This window comes from Pleurodeles waltl, chromosome 7, assembly GCF_031143425.1.
Source record: "Pleurodeles waltl isolate 20211129_DDA chromosome 7, aPleWal1.hap1.20221129, whole genome shotgun sequence".
Taxonomy (NCBI): domain Eukaryota; kingdom Metazoa; phylum Chordata; class Amphibia; order Caudata; family Salamandridae; genus Pleurodeles; species Pleurodeles waltl.
In genome coordinates, this window is record NC_090446.1 from 1,379,522,729 (window position 1) to 1,379,549,263 (window position 26,535).

Here is a 26,535-nt window from a genome sequence, read left to right on the forward strand (position 1 = left end):
TATGAATATTGAAGCGAGTGCATGTATGAATGTTGAGGTGAGTGCGTGTAAGGATGCTTGTCGGTGTATGCGTGTATGGATGCTTGTCAGTGTATGCATGTATGGATGCTTGTGAGTGTGAGTTGTGTGAATGAGTGTATGCGGAGTGGGTGGTGGGGGGTGCTGCCGTAGAAGGGGGGTGTGGGAACTGCACTAGAAGGGTGGTGGGGATGCTGTTCTGATGGGGGGTGTTCTGGTATGGAGGGGAGTGGAGGGATATTGGGCTTGCAGGGTGGTGGTGGGCGAGTCGTCTGCCGGTGACAGGAAAGAAATTTTCTGTCACCGGTAGCCTTTCTGCCAGGATTTTCATGGTGGAAACCCTGGTGGAAAGTCGGCTCCAAATACCACTGGCAGTCTTCATTGGCCCGCCCGGCGGGTCCAACCGCCCTGGCGGTACAGGCGAGGATGTGGCGGGTTGGCAGATGCCAACCTGCCATACTCATTATGTGGCAGCCTTCACCGCCAGCCCGTTGGCGGTGAAACCGCCACCGTGGCCCTGCTGGTCAGAAGAAGGCCTAAGTGTCAACAAAGCAGGTCTGATTGATTTGAATGGAATTGAGTGTTAAGGCAAAGATGATGTCAGTGAGAGCCATCAAACATTAGAGATAGCTCTGCTCTGCTGTCTAAGGCGTTAGTGCTGTGGATGGGTTTGCTGTTCACTTGTTAGTTTAGTTTAGTTTAGTTTATGGAATTTCTAAAGCGCATGGCTACCAGAAAGCCTCCCAGTGCTGATGAGGGATTACTAGATGATGGGATCAAGGCTATAGAACAGTGCAGTTTTCAATTTCCTACGAAAGGAGAATTTGGAAGTGTCTTGGCGAAGCTCTAAGGAGGAGGGAGTTCCATAAATTGGCTGCTCTACAGGCAAAGGATCTACCTCCCCACCTGGATTTCTTAGCACAGGAAGAGTCGATTAAAAAAGCTGATGAAGATCTGAGTGTTCTCAGAGGGATGTAGGGTGTAACAATTCGTCTGAGAAAGACCAGGCCCTTGTTTTGAAGGGCTCGGTGCACAAAACACATGGCTTTAAAGATGGTGCGCTGTTCAATAGGAAGGCAGTGAAGAGTGGCCAAGGCGGGTTAAGCACACAGATGTCTAGGGGTGTCCGTAAGTAGGCGAGCAGCAGCATTCTGCGCCACCTGCAGTCTCTTTAGGACATAAGAAGGGGAACTCAGGAACAAAACATTCCCATAGTCATAAAGTGACAGTATGAGGACCTAGATAAAGAGTCTTTTGGCGGACAAAGAAGGAAGCTTGAACATTTTTCTAAGAGTTTTTAGAAGACTAAAGCAGGTGGCTGCAAGTTTTTTAGAATGACATTCCATTGTGAGATGTGAGTCTAGCCAGAAAGCCAAGCTCTTTATACTTTCTTTTGGTGGGGGAAGTTCTTTAAACCAATCCGTAACTAGAGGAGAAGACTTGAGTAAGGAGGTATTCCCAGCCATCATAACCTCTGTCTTTCCATGGTTGAGCTTGAGTTTGCTATCTGCCATCCATCTGGCAACATATAGAAGACAGGAGGATAAAGTGGCTTGTTCTAAGTTAGCCTTGGTAGAAAAGGAAAAGACCAGCTGAGTGTCATCAACATAGGATACCAAGGATAGTCCATAGGGTTCAATGATTTTTGTCAAAAGGGACATATAGATATTAAAAAGAGTGGGACTTAAGGAGAAGCCCTGCGGCACTCCACAACTAAGGGGCAAAGAGTTGGAGAAGAAAGACCGATCCAATACTTGAAAGGTCCTATCCTTCAGGAAGGAGGAAAGCCACTCAAAGGAGGTCCCTAGAAATCCCTCCTTAGATATTCTATGTAGCAGTATCTTGTGATCTACAGTGTCAAATGCGGCACTCAGATCGAATAGAATGATTACTGCGCATCCGCCTGAATCCAGGCATTGACAGAAATCTTTTCTGACAGCCAAAACAGCAGTTTCAGTGCTGTGTAAAGGTCTAAAGCCCATCTGTGTATGGTCCAAAAGATTATAATCCTCAAGAAAACCTGTAACTTGTTTATTGACATGTTTTTCAATGATTTTGGATTCTATCGGAAGGAGAGCAAATTGGTCTATAATGACTCAATAAAGTCGGATCAAGCCGAGGCTTCTTGAGTAGGGTGTTTAATAACAGCATGTTTGCAACACTGTGGAAGCTGACCAGATGTAAGAGAGTTATTAAGAACCTTGGTTAGGACAGACACTATGACGTCCGAGCCTAAAGCCAATATAGACAGTGGAGCAGGATCAAGGGGAGAGCCTGATTTTATAGTACTTAGATGGTTCATTACTTGATCCTTCATCAGGGACTGAAAGAGTGGCTCTCAGAGGATAGAATGCATCTTGGGGAATCAATTTGGCCTCTTGGGAAAGGTTATGGGGAAAAGTTTGTAGAATATCAAGAATTCTCTCTTGAAAGAAGCCTGCTAAGTTGTTGCTATGCTCTATAGAGGCTTGAACTGAAATGCTTAGAGAGGGATCCTAAGTCAGTTCTTTAAAAATTAAAAAGATCTCTTCAGGGGAGTTAGAAGATTGTACTATTCTAGAGGAATAGAATGTTCCCTGTACGGCTTTGATTTCCGCATGATCAGATCTGATCGCTCTTCTATATTCGCATTTAGAGACATCGTCATAGGTTTTCCTCCATTTCCTTTCTAGCTGCTTGCACTCCTTTTTTAACTGCTGCAGCTTGGGGAGAACCAGGAAGGTTTCTTAGTGCGGACGGTTTTATGAACAGTCTTAGCCGCTAATATGGTGTAAACGGAGTTTGATATCCATTTATTAGATAGCTTTGCTGACCGAGGCTCATTGTTAGAGAGGGAAGGGCGATAAAGTTCTAGAGTGTCTGTCCAGTCTTTACGACTTAACTTGGACCAGTAACACCTGGTTGAGTTGCTAGATAGAGGTTGTAAAGGTGCAGAGATTGTGGGAAGTGTGAACGAAATTAAAAAATGATCAGACCACACCAAGGGAAGAAGGGGCAGGGCTGATAGATTTAAAAGATTACTGAACACTAGGTCAATAGTGTGGCCCTTAATGTGAGTGGGTCCAAGAATCAGCTGTGCCAAATCTAAGGCTGCCAGATCCATAAGCAAAGTTTTCCATGAATTATGTGTTCATCGTCTACATGAATATTAAAAACAACCAACATGGTGAAATTAGAATTCCTACAAGCAAAATCGTCTATCACTTCTGGTAAAGCCTGAAGGAACTTCCTGGGAACTTCCTGTCAGGACCCGGAGGTCGATAAATCAGTATTCCAGAAAAAGTAAAGATGGTATTAATTGCTAAAGAGAAGAATAGACTTTCACAATCGGAAATAGCCAGAGTTTGAGTGAAGTATTTGATAGTGTTTTTATAAATAATTGCAATTCTCCCTCCCTTGGAGTGGGGTCTATCTAATCGAAGGATTAGATAGTCCTGGGGTCTATCTAATCGAAGGATTAGATAGTCCTGGGGTCTATCTAATCGAAGGATTAGATAGTCCTGGGGTAGAGCCATGGCTATGTTGGGAGAAGACTCCTCAGATATCCAGGCTTATGTTCAAAATATAGCCTCAGGGGCAAAGTCAGGTAATAGTGAGTGAATATGGAATTTATGAGCAGGGAAGGAGCAGCAGTTGACTAACAGAAGTTTGCCAACCTGTTCTAAACTATTCCGTAGCTTAGGTAGGGAATGAAGCTGAGGAGTCCAGTGACACATATTACAGGATATAGTGGGGGTATCCAAATTTAAAGTGTGCTTACAGGGATGCAAAATATTTTTTCTTAAGGCTGAAAGTTGAGGGGCTGAATAAACTAGCCTTTTGGGAGTTACCTGCTTTGCATTCCTGGACTCTGGTCTTGGCAGGGCGCGGACGGGCACAGACAGGCTTGCTAGAGAGAGATTGTTAATCTAACACAGGCTAGCTGTGACATATGAGACCAGATAATGTGTCATTTGTGCGACAATTTTTTGATAGCTTACCTTAATTATTTTGTCATGTCTGCACATTACCATCAGTGTCCGGGTGCAGGCTTCACCTCATTTGTAGTAGTTTAACACAACAATACAACAAGAATTTGAAATGTGACCATTCAACCTTTGTGAAGGGCCATCCACTGCGTCACACCTGGTGTCCTGTCGTTTTAGAGACTTTTCATCCTTTTGAGCTACAAACATGTTTTGTAAAAATCTGCAGATTATGCAGCGGTTGCTGGATCATGTGGGAATGGCCAATTACATAATTATGTGGAAAACTTTGTGGACACAAAATTTATTACTTTCAGTGGCCTTGGCATTGGTTAACAAGCAGCTCTGCTGTTTCAAGTGTTACTGGCAACTGGGTCCCTTTGCGGATCTTTCTAGAATCTAACCATTGAGCGCAGGATATGTAACCTGAAGGAACACTCCACTTTAGGTGCTTCTGAGCGCTTTACAAATGAGGACATGACATTATGAGGGCTGTTTCGCTTGAGGGACCTCTCTGAAATCTCAACCCTTACTCATAGATGTGTAGCCCGAGAGTATCCAGTGGTATAGCACTGCTGTTTTACGGCCTAGTGACAGCTGTGTACCCTGACGCCTACCTGCGAGGGACAGCTGTTGCTGGAATCATAAAATCCATGTAACCTGGGGGATAGCTTTGCTGTCCCAACTGTTGACACAAGCTTTGGGGTCTCTGATAGAACTCTCCTGTCTCATACATTAATGAGAGTGACGTGACCCAGTCGATAGCTCTGCTGTTTTAAGCATTACTGAGAGATTACCAACCAGAGAAGGAACTTTTATTGAAGGTCCTGATGAGAGCAGTGTAGCCTCAGGTAGATCTGTGCCGACGCAGACATTAATGAGAGCTGTGACGCATTTAGGGTAGTCTTGCTGACTCTCGTACTACCTACCTGGAAATTAAGTATTGCTCTGCTCTCTCAGTTGTTTGTGATGACAATGGAAGCTGAGGGACAGATCTTCAGTCTTGGCAGTCACAGAGTGCATTGTAACCCCAGGGGTAGCTCTGTTGTCACAGGCCTTAGGTGTGTCACCTGAGCGACGGCTCTGCTATCATAATTGCTACTGAGATATGTATATATACTAAGAAACAGCTGTGCAGCCCATGGCTTTGCCCACATCTGTGTAACCTAAGAGGAAGCTTTGCTGACCCAGATGTTCATGAGAGCTCTGGAAGGACTTCCAGTGTCTGCTGGCTCAGGCATCGATGAGATCGATGTAACCCAATTGATAGCTCTGTTGTATGAAATGTTACTGGGAGGAGTGCAACCAAGGAGGTAGCTCTTCTGTCTAAGGCCTTGATAAGAGCAGTATAACCTGATGCGGATCTGCATTGACTGTGGGGTAGCTCTGCTGACTCTCGCACTACCAGGATGTATGTAAACTAAGAATAGCTCTGCTGTCCCAGGGGCTACTGACAGTAGTGCAAACTGAGGGGTACATGTCACGTGCCTGTAATTTGGCATATACGTATTATTTTGTGTGCAGTTTACTTTTATATGTAAGTGGATTCAATTTTGGCTTAATATGGCCTTACACATATTCAGGAATTAAGCTATAATAGAACTAACCAGGATAATGTGCTGCATGGCTGAACACTTCTATGGTTCCAAAGGCGAGACGTATTGGCTATGCCAATGGTTTTTTTTCATTCCAACTGATACATAACTCCTCCAACCAGGCCACTCTTAATGACAGCTTGGGAAGCTTGCTCTTCGTCTACTTTGTTTCAAGATGCAAAACACATGTAATTTCTAGGAAAGAAGCTAACAGAAATAAGTGAAATTGCCAAAATGTGTAATTAGAGATTTGCACATTGTGAACCTGGCTGCAACACTAACCAATTAAGAAGAATATAAATCACATGATTATCTGGGGCATAGAACATAGGGCGATGAAGGCAGAAATAAGCAGAGGGTGGAAAACTTTTGGTGGGTGGGAGGCAATAGTGGCTGAGGGATGGACCGAGACCTGCTGGGTGTCTGCAAGAAAGAGGATGAGGTTATGGGGGTGAGAGGTTTCCTTCTCCTGTGCCCCCTGTCGTGCCTACAAACTACAAAACTACAAACTACAAAAGAAAATGCAACGTATCCAAAACGCCTCCGCCCGACTCATCCTTGACGGCCCATGCCGCAACCACATCTCTGCCCACCTCAGAGAACTACACTGGCTACCTGTATCGAAGAGGATTACCTTCAGATTACTCACCTTTGCACACTAAGCCCTCCACAACACAGGTCTGGCCTACCTCAACGACAGACTCACCTTCCACACCCCCGTCCGCCAGCTCCACTCTGCCAGCCTCGCCCTCGCCTCCGTCCCCCGCATTCACTGCACCACCACCGGAGGAAGATCCTTCTCTCACCTCGCCTCCAAGACCTGGAACTCCCTACCGCTCCAACTACGCCAGACTGAAGACCTCCTGACCTTCAGAAAATGACTCAAGACATGGCTATTTGACCAGTAGCTCCCTCCCCACCCCCCCAGCGCCTTGAGACCCTGACGGGTGAGTAGCGTGCTTTATAAATTGACTGATTGATTGATTGATTGCCTACATAACAAACTCTAAACATATGTTTTGAGTAGAAAATTGAACCTGACAGTTCTCATTAACAGCCAATTTGTTTTGCCATTCAAGTATGCATTTATGCATGGACATAGGTGCCACGAAACCCATGTCAAATGTGAAAACATCAGCCAGGTAGGCCAATACATTATAAGACTTAGCTTAAAAACACGGTATTGGGCCACATGGCAGCTTTGCAAGTGGGCGTGTGTTCATGTATATGAGTTGTGTCTGCATCTTTGCTTGCACCGGTGTGCATGCCCCTATGTTGTCAGTATGCATACGCGACAGTAGGGGCTTTGGTGTTTGTGTTCACGGAAGCTCTTTCTGCATAAGTCTATGTATGTGCTTTGTATGTCATGCTCCTATGCATCAGGCAAAATACAAACAGCCTGTCAGATGATGTAGCTGTTCGTGCACACCATCTGCAGATGTGGGATTCTGCTGCTTTACACACATTTCGTTGAAATGGCAAAGACGTGTATTAGGAGCTAAGTTGGAGAACTGAGAAACTTTGAGCATAGTAACCTCTATGGCCATAGCCCCAATCAACGACACTGTGTGATGCTGGACATCTTGTGTTGTGTATCATCACTTCCCTTACCTACCAAAGCAAAATGGATAAATGCTGACCTTAAGCTCTATATAAATAAGCATTAGGAAAGTGTTGGCTTTTCCAGTGGCCCACAAGAGGACTTTCGATGACAGAACTTGCAAGCAAGACCTAAAAATTATTGATAGAGTACAAATCGTCTTACTGTGAACATCCATCATGCCCAAACAAAACACATCATATTTAGTTTCCCCTTGTTGTATGCCATATTGCTCAATTTGTTTCTGAATAGCCCGGCATTCGCAAATGACTCGGCCTCTTGGCACTGCTAATGGCCTTTTTGTAAGTAATTTCTGCGAGTAGTAAGTCTGAACATTGAAGCATACTTCTTTGGTAAAAATTGTCTCGAGCCTTCGATGGCCTCTGTTGATATGTCCCATTAGGTTTGTTTTGTGCTGTGGATAGTTTTAGTGGAGGCTGCTCCAAAGAGGGGCAGCAATGATTCTCCTTATAACCTTCTGCTGAACTGGATGGTGTGAGAAAGTGGTAGGGGCTGTTCCCCAAGTCCTTTGTGTGGTCATGGCATCTATGCGCTTCCTGTGACTTATCATCTAATACGTGAAAAACAGGCTTGAACTTGCATGATAAATTCCTGTCTCTCAAATGTGACCCTCTAAAAAGATTGGAGTCAGTAGGAGATTATGTGGGGCACTAGACAATTCAGGAGAAAAACTATGCTAGGCAGTAGAGGCTATATTTTTCTTTTTGCATCCATGCATAACAGTTCTTTTTTGAAGCCCTGCAGCATGGGCACTCACAAACAATTTCCTAGGCGCAAAAAACGTTGGTCTGTGGTGTGACTGAGGGCCGCAGGGTGGAGGACCGGCGAGGTGTGTTAGGCAGGCGTAGTGAAAGCGAAGCATGCACGTGTAGAGGGTGAATGGCACAATGTGAAGCCAGAAAATCTGAGCTCAATCCCGGCTTTCCCACTTGACCAAATTGTGTGACAAATTGTTTTATTTCAATTTGCCTCCTTTTTCTTCATTAACATATACAAGAGGCCCTTGAAATACATGGTGTCAGGAAGTAGCTATACAAAACCTCTTGTTTTTGATTTAATAAACTAAAATATTTTCCATCTATAATAGAAACACAGACCACTCAGAGGGTGCACATAACAACTTACATCCCCCTTAGTTCACCATTTGTATTGTTGTCAGAGGGGCGGGGGGCATGAAAGTTTCTAAATTCCTGTTTGAAACCTACCTCTTTAAAAAATATGTCTCAATGCACTGATGTGATGCACTAAGGTGAAACACCTGTGCATGTTAATGAAATGCACTTTTTGAATTTTGAAGAGACTTTATCATATTTTTACACAAGTGTTTGCAAGATGTCTTTTAAAATGAAGGTGTTCTTAAAGTTAACTGGTGCAGGACACCTTAGTTACTTCCTTTCTCTAACTTCAGTTAACCAGTAAATAAATGCTTGCCCCTGTATTTAACATTTTACTGAAAGTTAGTGCTAAATCAAGTAAACAGCAGCCCAATGGTGCTGTTGACCAGAGGGCCACATGTAAAAGTCAGGAGGGGCACAAACTGCCCGGGCTGTACTTTGAGTATCACTGCTGTACAGGTTCTGTGACTTTGACATAAGTCACTATAGAAACAGTTGCTGCCTTTTCACTGCCCCTGTTGGTAGATCAGAGCTGGCATGAGGTAGATACAGAGAAGAAAACTAGTTTCCGGTAGACACAAATGTCTTCATGTTCTAAGACACACTAAGGTGTGCACATGCGCCCACTGGACAAAAAGAGAACTGATCTTCACCTATACGTTGGAGCCTATGGGGCAGCTCCAAAATGTCTAACTCCCTGTGTGTTAAAGTGCAAGGATTGCACGCGCCTTTCTATGTGTACTTATTGTATATGAATAATCCCTGAATCTTCCCATTTTATTCCAGTTTTAGAACAGTTGGCGCCAATTCTCAAAGGCATTTATGAGTCCATGAAGTGGTGCTGCCGGAGTACTACTGCACATACACATAAAGGCCTCTCTGAAACGTTTCCTTTATTTGCTGTTACAGCTCCAAATACTCCTAGATTTTCTCCACTCACAAAGAGTTTGTGGGTTGCTGATCCCAGCTAGCATTTCCTACCTAGCATTATTTTTTCAAACAAATTATTGAAGATTTATTGCTGATTTGGGCCAGAAATAACACTTTAACAGAGCAGCAGCCTGTGATGATGGGACTTGGAACGTCCCTAAAAATTGAAATATTTTACTAAATCAATAAAGGTAAATGTCCTGTCTGTTCAGTCTAGTGCCCTAAAGCTGCATGGTCGATTTACCATTGGGTGCATGCTGTTAAACTCCACTTTCAAACAATTGTGCCTTTTTAGTGGCTCCAGAACAGAGCTTCCTTAAATTAAAATCTGCTTTCTAAAGCACTTAGGGCCAGATGTAGCAACTTCCGCATTTGCGATTCGGAAATTGCGAGTCTGTGCGACTCGCAATTTCCGAATCGCAAATGCGGATGCAGAACGGTGTCTCAGACACCGTCTGCGACTCGCTATGGGGTCGCAAAGACCCACCTCATAAATATTAATGAGGTGGGTCGCATTTTGCGACCCCATAGCGAGTCCCTGCACTCACAGGGATGGTGGCCTGCTGAAGTCAGCAGACCTCCATGTCTGTGACTGCTTTTTAAATAAAGCATTTTTTTTATTTTTATTTTGCAGCCCGTTTTCCTTAAAGGAAAACGAGTTGCAAAATAAAAAAAATAACTAAACCATTTGGTTTCGTTTTTTCAGAGTAGACCACTCCCTGCTCTGAAAAAACCTTTTGGGCAACATTCACAAAGGGGAAGGGGTCCCCTTGGGACCAATGTTCCCTCTAATTTTTTTCCACTGTGTGCGGCAGTGTGTGGTCTCTGTGCGCTGCAGCCAAGGATACGTGCGCCAAGAAACTGACCATTCACGCGCGCGCAGCGCATAACTAGCCAAGATCTTTGGCATTAGCCTCTCCATACCACTAAAGCAAAAAACGGATATCATTGCTCCATGCAATAGGGCATCAAGGCAGTTTTGTGACCTGGTTGCACACCCCAAGGACATGACCTGTTTAGGGGAGCACGTATATTGCTCTAAAAGGCTTATTTAGGCTTAGAAAGTTATAATGCATATAAACTACCACAAAGTATAGGAATGATGGAACATTTGATAACAGCACATTTTCTACTTTTCTGAAGCATTTCCTAGCTCATTAACCATTCATTTCCAAGACATATATCACTTTCTCGCTTGTATGCTAAAGCACGCCAAATGATGTTTAAAACACTCCCCGCGGTATTTAAAAGCTGTTTTCATTGACTTTAATCCAGATTCAAATATAAGCATTATCTGCCTTAGGGGAGCACGTATATCGCTCTAAAGGGCTTATTTAGGCTTAGAACGTGATAACGCATATAAACTACCACAAACTATAGGAATGGTGGAACATTTGATAACAGCACATTTTCTACTGTTCTGAAGCATTTCCTAGCTCATTAACCATTCATTTCCAAGACAAATATCACTTGCTCGCTTGTATGCTAAAGCACGCCAAAAGATGTTTGAAACACTCCCCGCGGCATTTAAACGCTATTTTCATTGACTTCAATCCAGATTCAAATATGAGCATTATCTGCCTTAGGGGAGCACGTATATCGCTCTAAAAGGCTTATTTAGGCTTAGAAAGTGATAACGCATATAAACTACCACAAAGTATAGGAATGGTGGAACATTGGATAACAGCACAACGTGCGCGCTTGCCAAAGGGGCCTGCGCGATGGGGGAAGGAAAGGTGCGCGCGCGCTCGCGCGTGCGCCTTACAGGGAACATTGCTTGGGACCCCTTCCCTTTTAAGAATGAGTTACCACCAGTGTGAACCTGGTGGTAACTGCGAATTGCTTTACGACCGCATTCGTGGTCACAAAGCAATTCTGCATTGCGAGGCGAGTCGCAATAGGAAGGGAACACCCCTTCCTATTTGTGAGTCGCATTCACAATTTGCGAGTCGGTACGACTCACAAATTGTGAATGTGCATCGCAGAAGGCTGTTTGCATGGCGCAAACTGCGATTTTCGCAGTTTGCACCATGCAAACAGCTTACTACATCTGGCCCTTAGACCCTAAAGACGCCAAACCAGTACTTAACTTGAGCCGGTGGTTGCAAGTGGGACACGCTACTACTCATTTTTGGGGACCAGGACTTATATTTTCTCAACAGGCTCTGGCCCACATCAAGAGAGAGAAAAACACAAAAGAAGAAAGAAGGGGAAAAAGATGGAAAAGCATTGATAAGGGGGGAAGCAGGAACGAAAACAAACTTCAAGAGTAAGATAGGGAAATAGGGACCATTTAGTGTTGAATTAAAGAGGCATGAGGTGGAATCAAGACTATGCGGCCTCGTTATTCTGCGCGCGGGCTACTAGGCAAAATTTAGGCGCCAGCATTTTTTTTTTCAAATTAAGCACTGCGGAAAACAATGTGACATTAAAAAAATACATTTATTTTGAAAAGGTATGTTAATTTAGAGGATTGCCACGAGGTAGGTATATATACTTCTAATCAGCAGGTTAAAATCGGCCAGTTGCACTCAGTATATTGTGAGTTGCATGCCTATATTTATATATAAAGTGAAACTACAATCCCAGCATGCTCAGTGGAGTAAGCTGGGAAATGAGGTTTGGCTGAAAGCACCCATGACGTGCAAACGTGTTTTGCCTGCCTCAAAGCTAGCTTGAATCAGAAATATTTATATTATGTTTCTTTCTTTGTAAGCAAGTGTAGAAAATAAAGAACTACAGTGACTGCTGTCTAAGGTATTCTGTTTCAATTCTTCATTTCTCTATTAAATAGAAAAATTGGGATCTACATTTATCCACATTCGATTATGCAGATTTTCTGAATTTGGCTGCAGATTTGAACTATTTCTGCCAACTGAAGAAAGACTATCTGTAGATATTTTGAAATGTGCTGACAAATTTGGACGCCCTGTAGTTTGGTAAGGTTCTATCAACCAACCAATCAATCAGAGTATTTGTAAAGCGCACTACTCACCCATTAGGGTCTCAAGGCGCTGAAGGGAGGGGGGGCTGCTACTGCTGGAACAGCCATGTCTTGAGATGTCTCCTGAAGGTAAGTAGGTCCTGTGTCTGTTGCAGGTGGGTGGGAAGAGTGTTCCACGTCTTGGAGGATAAGGTTTGAAGAACTCACCTCCTATAAATTGAGCTAAATCGGCCTTGAAAAAAATATTATGCAACATTGCATGCATTTGTATAACTAATTCCAACCATTTGTGTTGTCTTGCATGACTTTTTGAATCAGGATGCCCTTTATGATTGTGAGATGCTTATTCATTAGAGTTATGGTGGTCTGTCTAAATTGTATGTCTGTGTTTAGTTTTGTTCAGAGGCGAGCCATATTTGATGGTGCCCCGCAAATGTTGAGCATTGATTTACAAAACAGAATTGGCACATGTTTAAAATATGTACAAAAATTAAAACTAAGGGCAGGTAGACTGCACAATCTCACAGTCTGATTCACAGTATGTTAAACAAAACGGGCGCATTTAATAAAATGATGACAATAACTATTCTAGTCAGTGGGGTCTAAATTCAGGTTTTTTGCCATCTGAGCCTCATGGTTCTGTAGCGCTAAGGAAGATCTTTGGTAATGCTACTGGATGTTCTGTAAGGTTTAGGCAACCTGGCTCACCTCAATATGCAAATAGATGTTGTTTTGCATGTTAATTCTTGGGTCTAAATGGACTACATCACTTTATAAAAAAAAATATTTAATTACTTAAGTTTAACACAAAGTAGAAATGTTCTCAGGAATGAAAACTGAGTGCCAGCAGCCCTAATTCTCATGGAGATCTGATGCTAATTAAGCTAAAGAAAATGGGAGGATTGGATATAATCGGGCCATTGGAATTATGAGATTGTACGGCTGCGGCGTTATTCGCATAATTATATATTTGTTGCATTTGCCACATAATTCATCACCTGTTGCATAATCTGCAGAGTTTAATTAAAAAATGTCTTGCTCAAACGGTTGAAAAATGACAAATAATGCAGTGACATGAGTTGCTGCAGAGTAGAAGGCCCTTTCGGAAAGGTTCACAGGTCCCATTTCTATTGCTTGTTGCTATATTTGGGTGTTAAAATTGTACTAATGATGTGTAACCAATGCCCAAACAGTGTTAACAAGTGTAAAAATGACAAAATAATGTAGTAATACTTTCTGAAAAAGGGCCTCATTACACCGCATAATTTGCCTTTTTCTTGCTGCATAATTTACTCAACCATGCTGCATAATTCCAGTGCCCCTGGATATAATGTGGACCACAGAGTCTAACATAGGTGCTTGTCAGTGTCAAGGTCTAAAAGAGGGTCATTGGTAAAGTTCTAGGAGCTCTGTAATTTTTCGGTACACTGACATGCTACAAAAAGTAAGGTATGGATGGCAGAAGGGAGGTAGGAATGGATGGACAGAGTAAGTGCTGAAAGAAGTGTCAGGAGTATACAAGTTTATGGGTGTGGAATTCTCAACCACAAGTATTAAGAAATCAGCACTTGTGAATCCTAAGAAGGGGCAGAAAATCAGCGTTTGAAGGTGTGGTTTACCTTGAGAGTTTAGACACATGTATTTCTGGGGGCATTCAAAATTCCTCTCTGTCCCCTTGCCACACTGGCAATGGTCAGAGATTTACTCCAGCAAGAGGATGGAGTAACTCAATTTCCAGGATGGGAAAGGGAAGGGATCACCCTCAGTGTGGTGGAGCGGAAAAATGTGTGTTTGTGCAGAGGGCTTCGTTTTTTCCTCTGTGCATCATGCTCTATTGTGGACAACTCAATCCAAGTGGGATCAAGAACCCTTGCGAAGAGCCATAGAACATTCCCAGAAGTATACCCGGAAAGCTGTTCCTGGTGCAGCTTTCTAGGTGTACTTTTGGGAACATTTGTGAATCCCAAAATGCAGTAAATCTGCAAGTAGAACGTAAATCTACAGCGGCTGATTCGGGTGCAAACGTGCTACTTTTTGGATCCCAATGTCTTGGCCCTTGAATAATAATAACATCGTTTATCAGTCAAAAGGGGAGTGGGCACATTTTATTACCCTGGGTTAGATGGAAGGCTGAGTCAGTCATTCTGCCACTCAGTACCTGTCTGGACTTGAAGTTGTGAGCCAGCATGCCAACTGAAATATAGGAAATGAGGCCAAATTTACAGGGCTCCCCCACCCCGATCTTTACCCTCTTCTCCTCCGTATATGCCAAGCCCTTTCTTTGTAGCCTGTCTTAAACATGAGTTCTCGAACCTTCATTAACAGAACACCATGTTCCTTCATTACCTGAAGCGCAGCAGTGTATAGCATCCCTGATATGGTAAAAAAAAAAAGTGACATTAAATCGACATCAGGTAAACCGGGCCTCTCCCAGTTTTCTACTCCCCTATTTACATCATGTCTCTACCAAAGTCCCGTCCCACAGATATGCAAACACTCTACTGGGATACACATCTGGGGAAACACACTGCCCGTGCCTACTGGTTTGTATCCGGGTGTAGAACTCTCTCATCCCCACCATCCAATTGATACACGTATGCGTGGCTGAACGTCTTCCCGTCCAAACCGTAGTTTAGAGTCTGCACCATCTTGACTGACACGCATCTCTGTTTAGCGAGGTAACCCACTGTTCTAAGGCAGTGAAGCTGACAAGGCTTCCAGAAATAGACACGATTCTGCCAACGAGGTCACCTGAAATACAAAGTACTGCAGATGGGGCCCCCAGGCATACGTCAGAGGAATCATTTCAAAATACTGCAAATCAAGTATCTAGAATATGCTACAATTCTGGAGGTAGAGCCTCCAGAACAAGACATAATACTGAGGATGAAGGCCCTAAGAATGGACACAAAATGGTGTCTTAGAGAGCACACGAAACAAGGGGCTGCCGGGACACAGTGCTGCATATAATATCTCCAGAAAGTATCACAATCCTGAAAATAATGTCCCGGGAAGTAATCACAGCACCCCAAAAGAACTCTCTAGAAATGGGCACAACATTGCAGACGACTGTTGGTGGCGCTGTCCTCCCATCTCAGTTGTCTGTAAGTGCACTGAACGCGATTATAGTTCCCTGAAGCAGCGCGTTTACACCCAGTGCGAGTCAGCAGGCATCGGTTTTTAAGAGGTGATGATTTATATTTTGCTGAGCGTGCCTCGTGTCTATGTTATAAGGTTCTAGCCTAACATATAGTGCAATGCTGAAATGCAGTCTCCGGGCCTTCCGGCCGCTGACCTAGGCGCTATATGTGTCTACTACCGCAGGGCTGCGGTTTACTGACTGGCTCTCAGTGGTATGGCGGTGTGCCTTTTAAAGGGCGACCCATTCCTTACAGTTAAGGAGACCTGCGAACAGAGCGGGGCAGCACTTGCCCAGCGTCTGGCCAGCTTGACGATTTTTAAAAAACTAATAGAAAATGGCATGTTGGTTCTCAACGCCTCCCCAGGGCCTGGGTGCCACGCGGTGCCCGAACTCCAGAGTACTCACGAATAAAAGGAAATTCGACATGAGCAATGTACGAAAATAACTGCCCCAGCAGAGCCTGGAGAGTAATTAGATATACCAAATTAGCCCAAGAATAGTAACAGTATATGCGTCTTTTCGCTCCCTCGCCCAGAGTAGAGGAGGTTTATCCCTCAAAACTGAGCCCCTTTAATATTGTCAACTGTTGTTAACATTTGTATCAGATTTCACTAAAGCGCCTAGATGCACTTCTTCTTTGAGAATATGCTGACTAAAGAGTGTACCCTTGACTTGGAACTGTCCCTTTAACTAATTATTGGAGCACAATTGCCCATGTGCCTCGCAGGGTGGCAGCAGTGCACACCCTCTCGCACCCCCCAGTGCCATTCCTGCCTAGTAGGCCCCTAGTAAGCCCTGGAGGCACCTGGAGCCAAGCCAGCACAAGACCAAAACAGCAACAGCTTCATCTCTATGTTGTAACTCTTTCATCACTTTGACAATACCACGAAGCTCTGCGTGACTGTACATATTACACAGACTTTTCTGTGGCTACAGACTACTAGCAGGACTACCCTTTCGTTCTTAATCCTGCAGGCTTTACCTAAAACCACAAGTTTTTTTTGTTTACAATATGCGCTCATTGACCAGGCATCTGCATCTGCAACAAAGCATAGTGACGTAGTAAGAATAGAGCTTCTGCTTCCAGAACTCAACCACCCTCCCAATGACTCATAGGCTGCTTCCTTGCCTTAGACCCTGCACAGTGCTCCGCACGCGCACATACACACATGACATTCACCATCCTGTCCCACTACACTGCATTTCTAAAGTGAATGCCCTGTACAACCACGGGTGGTGGACAGACCAGTGTCATTGCAACTAGCATTAGGCACAAGGCAGATCTAATGGAGAGGTGCAGTGCTGTGCATGCTTTCTAAGTTGCAGGTATCCTAAATATTACTACTTGTACCCCCTCTATCACCCCCCCCCCCAAGATTTTACACGAACATCAATCCTGAAATTGATACACTCCTATTCTCTTGCATTTTCTAATTTCCCAACTGTGTCGGCATTCTAGTTCACCAGTTCCACATAGTTCCCTCCTGATCCAGTTGACAACATATTGGCTTTTGGACATCTGCAGAAATTCTACGAAGAAACCTCCAGACAATTTCTGTTGCAGCTCAACTTGATGCATGGTTCCAATGCTGCCTGCTAGTTATTTGTATTTTATCAGCAGAATTTAACATGATGTTTCAGATGTCCACAAACCCATATGCTGCAAATGCTGCCAGTATAACAGTCTGTAACTGGTCAACTGGAATTGTCACCTAGGTAGACCCCATTTCTAGCTAGTTCACTTCAGTAGCACTCTGCGCATTTCCAGATTATCTCATGGTGTTCATTCTAGCTGAGTCTAAAAATGTTAACAAGTCTCACTCTGGCAGAAGTAAAGCACTGCACCATGAATGCAGTCCGTGTCACTAAAACACTTTGACTCCAGGCTAAGAGTAAAATGATACAATTTTAGTAAAAACTTATGTTGGGCTTTCCCAAAACAGTTGCAAGCACAAACACGAGAATCCAGATTTGGTGGAAGGTATGCTTTGTGAAGCATTTATTAAAATGGTCAGTAGACATTGACTAAGACAGCTGCACAAGGGCAGTTTCAGGCATCAGCACCAGAGCACAGGGCTGAAAAATCCCTGAGAATTTGAACACGTGCCCCAGTAAGCGGGACCTGATATCTTAAGTCCAGATTTATAGTTCTAGCACAGGTTTCCGGGAGAGATGATGGGATGGCTCAATATTGTAAAAATCATTTTGTACAAAGTAGTCCAGAGTCTGGATGGAAGGCAAGTTACGCATTAACCCAATGGAAGGAAAAGTTACTTGGCAGACCCAGCAGGTTCAGACATTTGCAGGGGACCAACAAGCACGGTAGCATGTGAAGAAAACACAAGGCGCTTCTGCAGCAAACAAGGCTTAGGCACGGGACGGGGTGACTAGGCAACCCTGGGAATCATTTGAGACTTGATAGATCTGGCCAACTGGTCTACTGGTGAAGTGGTTGTCTGTGAACTGGCGTGTACACAGAGAAGTCTTTGAAAATGTCCACATTTCTTTTGCCTTCTATTTTTTGCAGTTGACCCAGAATACCCCGTCCCTTTTGTGTTGGTTTCTGTGCCTTGGTCCCCTAGTTGTCCTTTGGAATTATTTCCAGTTCTATTTATTTTCCCCAGTGATTTTGACACATTTTAAGGTTCAGTTGCAAAGTCTCCTGGTACATGCCATCACAGAACCAGTTCATTCCAGTAGACATCCAGTCCAGTCCAGTTCATATCAAGGTTATCTCCATTTCTTTCTCCAGATTGTTTTATTAGATCGTAACCAACAATAGCAGGCAGCACACCTTTGTCTAGAGGCTAGTTGCTGAAAAGCTCACTATGGATAGATGTGAGATACTGTGAGCCATCTTGTTCCTGACAGCGGCATACTGTTGCTTTAATAGCCAGAGGTTTGGTATGCTTTTGTGAGCAGCAAATGTTTGATATTAATGTAAGCACAAGGTAACACGGTGACTGACATTTTCTTAAACACAAACAACAGTTCTAGTTCTTCCACCAAAGTTCCTTAATTCAAAATAGGAATAAATACCTTCAGGAGAACTGATCCCTATTCCAAATGTATGCATTGTTTTAGCTATCGTTACCTTCTTCGTCGTCATCATCATCATCATCATCATCATCATCATCATCATCATCATCATCATCATCTTCATCTTCATCATCATCTTCAAGTTTCTTTACAATTTTATCCTCATCGTCGTCATCATCTTCGTCATCGTCATCATCGTCATCATCGTCGTCGTCATCATCATCTTTGTCATCATCTTTATCATCGTCGTCCTCATCATCATCATCATCATCTTTATCATCATCATCGTCGTCATCATCATCATCGTCATCGTCGTCATCATCATCGTCGTCATCATCATCATCATCATCATCATCGTCGTCGTCATCATCATCATTTTTATCATCATCGTCGTCATCATCATCGTCATCATCATCTTTGTTATCATCATCATCATTGTCGTCATCATCTTTGTTATCGTCATCATCGTCATCATCATTGTCGTCATCATCATCATCATCGTCATCATCATCGTCGTCATCATCATCATCTTTGTCATCATCATCATCGTCATCATCTTTATCATCATCATCTTTATCATCGTCATCATTATCGTCATCATCATCATCATCATCATCATCATCATCATCATCGTTGTCACCATCATCATCGTCATCATCAGCTCCACCTTGGTCTTCATGGCCCTCCTCATTGTTGTCATCATCATCATCATCATCATGTGTTCCTGTGGCCTGTCCTTGAACTTGAGGGATTAAGTTCACCTGAAGTGAACATACGAATGTGAGAAGTAAACAAATCAGCCAGACTTTCTGGGACGCCATCCTGGATAAATGTGCGGACTGCCCGCGTCCCTTCACCAAGTAAAACTTATGTTGCTCCAAATAATACTGTTCAGCACAATCACTCCAAAGCCCAGAAACAGTGAAGACAAATCCTCGAGGCAAGGTCTAGCTAGATCCAGCAGAGTACACCAGTTCCAAGAAGCATACGTATATTTCCTATCGGTCCAGCGTTCTTGACAGGAAAATATCCAGCAGTGCGGAGCACACGGGAGCGAGGGAGACAAAGTTGTCCGAGACAGACAAAAGTGAGGAATGAAAGAGCCTTCTGAACGCCAGACCCATGCACGGATCTGTCTATGATTGATGGTGCCAGCTGCGAACAAGAGAGCCCGTTCTTCCCAGCCAATGGCTGCAAGGGTGGGAGTTTTCCCAACTTTTCCATATCTCCAAATTAGAAAGCAGTGATGACACGCACCCCTGCATGACCATATTTGAATCTCACTCTGTGTGAAAGGTTATCGGAGGCAGCCCTCGGAGACGTTAATAGTAAGCACGCCACGTCGCTATTGGATAACTATATTTAGATCTCGCCGGTCCCAGTACAGTGCACTGAATTGTAACCAGAGAAAGAGCAAGTTACCGAGTGCATTCACAGTCCCTCTTCCCAAATCTGCCCTTCTGCACTTACCTCAAAGATGTGCCACCAGACAGGTGCACGAATGTAGAACGGGATGGAGGCGTGGCCTACCGGCCAGAGCTGCCCAAGCTGCAGTTAGGAAACCTGGCGAAGTACGTAACTGTTGAATAAAACAGTCGGCTATTGTTTCATCTAGTAGAAAACGCTTACCTAGACCAACTAGTTCATTTAACAAGAGCCGAGGGATGATAAACCCCTTTATAGGACGTAGTCAGTTATTTCACGGGCTTACATGTGAGTAAGGTGGGGGTTGAGTTCACTTATTACCTCTCAGACCTCACGCGAAGGCACACAAAGGACCATAGAGTGCTGGTTGACCTCTGCCCGAGGCGTGGCACTGCAGAGATGAGCGGCACGGAACATAGAGTGCTGACAGACCTCTGCCCGAGACACGTCGGCGCAGGTATGAAGGGCTTCAAATGCACCAACCATAGAGTCAATGCCGGAGTGGGAACCCAAAGCAGCCCTGACAACTTTTGTCAGGCCTCCTCCCATGGGGTGCATAGCGAGCCTGACCACTACAATCGCTCCCCCCCCCTTCCAAAAGAAATTTGGGGGAAAATAGCAAAAACGGGGTATTCGACAACACATTCATTATATATTAAATTGTATTCGTTTTTAAAGCATAGAAAATGATTACCTTACACTGCACCAGGATACAGCAATCTTTGGTGGGGTCCTTCAATGACTCCCTCACCATCACCCTCTAGCACTGCCTCTCATCTCTCCATAACCGCTCCCTCACATGTATTTAATTTGTTTTATATCCCCTCTCTTACCAGCGTTGTGTGTTGGAGCACTTTACATCACACACAGACACAGAACCAATGAATCATACATGTGTAAATACATGTATAGAAAATGTTGACAAAGGGAACTACAAGGTGTTGTAGTCACGTCATCCATGCTGGTAGGCATCTTTTAAGAGCGCTTGGTCTTGAAATGCATAAACCCAAGATTCAGAACATAACACAATGGTTATGGTTGATTTTACTAATTACAATTTGCTTCTACCTAAAAAAACCCTTTTTAGCAAAATTGGGATAATCAAAGACTGGGAGAAACATAGCATTCTAACCTGTATTACGCAGTTTGCTTGCAGCTCTTTGATGGCAGTTCATAACTCACTGTGCCAGATTTTGATTGTACCTTATGAATTGCACAGCAACAAAAGGAGCTTTGTGACTAAAGCAGTATCCCACTCAGCTATGTACATAAAACAATGTTCTTTGATCTCCATAGTACACGTTCTTTGCAGAAGGAATACTAACCTTCTGCTCCACCTTAGGTGAGTCAAAACTGCCACTAGACAATACCACGACCTCTCTCCAGCAGGTACATTAATCAGCAGTTATCTTGGCACTTTTATTGTTGCATGAAAACTGTTGGATATAGAAGAAACTCAGCAGTGCATTTGAAAGGGCTGCACTGCTACAAATCTGGCCCCCAATAACAAAAGCAGGCCACCACCATTCCAGCCTCTCATACTGTGATGGCCAATGCCCGGTAGACTTTTGACAGATCTCTAACTGAGGCGTGGCTGTACAGGCAACGAGTATTAAATGCAGGAATCCTACAGTGCTGACAGGCCACTACCTGAGGGAGAGTAATGAATGCAGGGATCCTACTGTGCTGACAGACAAAGTGAATGCAGGGATCATAGGGTGCTGACAGACCTCCCATCTGAGGCATGGTGGTGCAGGCAGCAAGTAGTGGATGTAGGGATCCTACGGTGCTGACAGAACCGCTACCTGAGGGAGAGTAGTAAATGCAGGATCCTACTGTGCTGACAGACCGCTATCTTAGGGATAGCAGTGAATGCAGGGATCATAAAGTGCTGACAGACCTCCCGCCTGAGGCATGGTGGTGCAGGCAGCGAGTAGTGGATGTAGGGATCCTATGGTGCTGACAGACGGCTACCTGAGAGAGAAGAATGGGAATGCAGGGATCCTACTGTGCTGGCAGACCCCTATCTGAGGGATAGCAGAGGATGCAGGGATCATAGAGTGCTGACAGATCTCCCACCTGAGACATGGTGGTGCAGGCAGCGAGTAGTGGATGTAGGGATCCTACGGTGCTGACAGAACCGCTACCTGAGGGAGAGTAATGAATGCAGGGATCCTACTGTGCTGACAGCCCGCTATCTGAGAGATAGCAGTGAATGCAGGGATCACAGAGTGCTGACAGACCTCCTACCTGAGGCATGGTGGTGCAGGCAGCGAGTAGTGGATGTAGGGATACTACGGTGCTGACAGAACTGCTACCTGAGGTAGAGTAATGAATGCAGGGATCCTACTGTGCTGACAGACCGCTATCTGAGGTATAGTAGTGAATGCATGGATTATAGATTGCTGACAGACCTCCCACCCGAGGCATGGTGGTGCAAGCAGCGAGTAGTGGATGCTGTGATACTGTAGTCCTAACAGAGCATTACCTGCAGGAGAGCAGCCAATGCAGGGATCATAGGGTGCTGACAGACCTCCCACCTGAGGCATGGTGGTGCAGGTAGCGAGTAGTGCATGTAGGGGTCCTACGGTGCTGACAGACCGCTACCTGAGGGAGAGTAGTAAATGCAGGATCCTACTGTGCTGACAGACCGCTATCTGAGGGATAGCAGTGAATGCAGGGACCATAAAGTGCTGACAGACCTCCCACCTGAGGCATAGTGGTGCAGGCAGCGAGTAGTGGATGTAGGGATACTGTAGTCCTAACAGAGCATTACCTGCAGGAGAGCAGCGAATGCAGGGATCAGAGAGTGCTGACTGGCCTCTACCTGATTCATGGTAGTGTAGACTGCAAGCAGTAAATCCCTGGAATGACTACCAGTGTGCTGCCAAATCTCAGCCTGAGATAAGGCATTGCATGAGGGGATAAGTGAATGCAGGGACCCTAAGAGGCTGACAGATCTCTACCTTAGGGAGCGCAGCAAATGCAGGGATCATAGAATGCTGACAGATCTCTACCTGAGACATGGTGGTGGAGGCAGAGAGTAGTGGACGCTATGATCCCATAGTTCTGACAGGAACTGTGGGAGAGCAGCAAATGCAGGGGCCATAGAGTGCTGAGTGACCTCTGCCTGAGACACGGGGTTGCAGGGGCAAACAACGAATGCAGAGATCATAGAGTGCCAACACATCTCTACCTGATGCATGGCAGTGCAGGTGGGTTGCAAGCAGTGAATCCATGGACCAAAGCCTGCTGACAGATTTCAGTCTGAGACACAGCATTGCAGGAGGAGATCGGTGCTGAGATCACTACCCAGGAAAGAGCAGCGAATGAAGGAATCATAGAGTGCTGGCTGATCCCTACCTGAGGCATGGCTGTATTTGCAGCGGGTAGTGAGTGCAGTGATCCTACAGTTCTGACAGACCGCTGACTGGTGGAGAGCAGTGGTGGGGGGTATGGAGTGCTGACTGCCCTCTACCTGAGACATGGTGGTGTGGGCAGCAAGCAGTGAACCCGTGGATCATAGAGAGCTGACAAATCTCAGTCTGAGACAAGGCAATGAGGGACGGGATGTGTGAACGCAGGGAGCTTACAGTGCTGACAGACCTCTACCTCAGGGAGGGCAGCAAATTAAGGGATCACAGAGTGCTGACAGACCTCTACCTGAGACATGGTAGTGTAAACCACAAGCAGTGAATTCATGGATCATAGAGTGCTGACAAATCTCAGCCTGAGACAAGGCATTGCGGGACGCGATGTGTGAACGCAGGGAGCTTACAGTGCTGACAGACCTCTACCTCAGGGAGGGCAGCGAATGAAGGGATCATAGAGTGCTGTCAGACTTCTACCCGAGACATAGCTGTACAGCCAGGGAGTAGTAAATGCAGGGATCCTGACTAACCTCTGCCTGAGACGTGTCGGTGCATGGGACATACAGCGAATGAAGGGGTCACGTTTTGCTGACAGACCTCTGCTGTATCTGATCCATGTACGGGTGAAGACTGCCTTCAGTGTTTGCAGAGAATACCGCATCCTAACCAACTACTGCTCTGGCCATGAGAGTGTATTGTGTTATGGAGTGCATGGGTCATGAAATGCTGACAGACCTCTTCCTGAGCCAGGGGTGGTTAGAGGGTGATCAGTGGTCACAGAAGTTAGTCTGATCGTTCCTTGGTGCATAGGGTGCATGGTGTGTTAACAAATGTAACTATCACAAAGCCCTCAGACACCTCTACCTGAGGAATGGGTGGGCGGGGTATTATTATTGAATGTATTAATTATTCTGCCATTACAGATGCTTTCCTCGGTTATAAAAGTGCACGGTTTGATCACCGGTTGCAGGGTCATGAAGTCGCAACAGAGCTCTGTCAAAGATACCCTGGCTGCAGCATCTGTATGTGGATGCGTGCCTGTGCTCGAAGCATGGGGTATATTGAGTGGTCAATGGATGCAGGGTTCTTAAAGTCCCTACAGGCATCTTTTGAGATATGAAAGATTATTGGCCTGTTATTGAATGCAGGGTTCAAAAGTCCTGACAGATGTCTGCCTGAGGGATGGACCATAGGGTGTGATCAGTGGATGCAGTCAGCAAATCCTAACACCTCTCCTCAATGCCTGGAATGGAAGGGAGAGACTTGATGGACCTTCCACAAAACATGGGATGCAGGGCATGATGACTGAAGGGATGTATTACAGTCCAGCCAGGCCCCTTCCTGAGGCATGGGATGGTAGGGTGTGATCAATAAATGCAGGCATCATAATGCTCCAGCCGACCTCTGCCTCGAGAATCAAATTAACATGGTCTCTGAAGGAATGCAGTGATCACACAATTCTTACAGGCCTCTGCCTGTGATATGGCAGATTAAAACGTGATGACACACCTGTTTTCATGGGATGCAAGAGGCCGTCAGAGTCTTTATAGACCTCTCCACTGGGGTTGCAGGAGGCAATCAACAAATACAGGATCACATATTCAATACACGCCTGCCTACAGGGAATAAAGTATGCTACCAATGAGTACAGGATCAAAGATTCATGACACACCTTTCCTTAGGGACTGCAAGAGGCAATGCATGCACGTATGATCACAGGGTCATGGCAGACCTGACCTCAGGGGTTGCAGGAGGAAATCGATGAATGAATGGAGGCTCCTATCTATGCTCATAGCGGATCTCCAGTGGTATCTTTAAACATTCTTTTTTTGGGGGGCACACAAAGGAGCATATTTAAAAATGGTGGAGCCAGCTATAACATTCAACCATGAAGAATGTCCGCACATATTTTTAGGTCTAAAAAAATTGTAAAAAGGTTACCAGACCAGAAAATCTACTCGACCTACCTGTAATATTGTTGACCAGTAAACTAGTCTCAAATTGTGTGATCCTTGGCAGATATTTTATTTTACATATTCACCTTTTTCTTCATTCTCACATATGAAAGCACCTTCGAATATGTGAGTTCAGCATTTCTGCTGCACAAAACCCCTTTTGTTGATTTAATAGACTAAACCTTTGCTCCAAGCCTATATATATATATGGTACACATGACCTGCCTCTTAGGTCACCAATAGCATTGTCATTAGGGAGGGGGCAGAAATGTTTCTGAGTTCATGTTTAAAAGCACACTTTTAATAAATATATTACTGAAGCAGACTACATTTTCCATTGAAATGGCCACAATCTTTCCCTCTAACATGCAGTTCTGCTGATAAAATTATATAGCATATGAACAATAATATGTGGAAACTGGGTTTCAACAAAAATATTTATCATTTGCACATCACCAAGCGAAGTGTTCAGCTTTGTTTTCATCCTATTAAAATCTTTTGGCCCGATTCACAAAGGTAAAGTTAGACCAAAAGTCTTAGACCAAGAGTCTAAGTTTAATAATTTTTGGAATTCATAAATGTAAACTTTGATCAAAAGTCTAACTGTACTAGTAGTACAATTACTGGTAGTAGCTGACCTTTGTGAATATTAAAAAGTAGTAAAGTTAGATGTTTGGTCTAAGTTAGAATTTTGGTATAACTTTACCTTTGTGAATACCGAAAACTGGTAAAGTTAGACATTTGATGTAAGTTAGACTTTTGGTCTAACTTTACCTCTGTAAATACCGAAATGTAACAAGTTTAGACCTTTGGTCTAAGTTAGACTTTTGGTCTAACTTTACCTTTGTAAATACCGAAAGGTAACAAGGTTAGACCTTTGGTCTAAGTTAGACTTTTGGTCTAACTTTACCTTTGTGAATCAGGCCCTTCGTTTCCATCACTTAGAATTATAAAAAATTAGGGGTTTGCGGGTTGCTCCTGGGCAGGCCGGTGCACAACAGGCCAGGCAGCTTTCACGGCCTACGGCCCTAGCCTGAATTCAGACCAGGGCCGTAGGAAGCGAAAGAAAGCTGCCGTTTCAGGCCTCTTGTGCACCAGCCTGTCCCGTGTGCACTGCACGGAGTTTTTTTCAACTCTGCAGAATTCTGCAGAGTAGGACTCTGTCAACTCCACCCAAACTTATAAAAAATATGCTTTCCTAACTACTGAAATGTATTTTGAAATGCTGTACTGTTAATTTACAACTTCTTTCTGTGTGTGTTAGAAAAAAACTGAAATCAGACAGTTCACTTTACAAAATCCTCTAACTGCAGCCTGAGGAAAAAAAGGTGAATAATAACCTCCAGGATAAAATAGGCATCAAACTGTAAGAAGAGATAAGCTGACATTTGATGGCTGTCTTTGAAAACAAAGCA

General features: G+C 44.4%; 1 protein-coding gene across 1 annotated transcript in view; it reads right to left on the bottom strand.

The window, feature by feature from the left end:
* The window catches only part of LOC138246355 (dentin sialophosphoprotein-like), an 87,296-nt gene extending 67,783 nt beyond the window's left edge, over nucleotides 1-19,513 (bottom strand). The window contains exon 1 of the mRNA XM_069200876.1: nucleotides 18,425-19,513. Within this exon, the coding sequence (XP_069056977.1) occupies nucleotides 18,425-19,190 (766 nt within the window). The 5' untranslated portion in view covers nucleotides 19,191-19,513. The remainder of the gene's footprint in view (nucleotides 1-18,424) is intronic.
* Nucleotides 19,514-26,535: the final 7,022 nt, after the last annotated feature.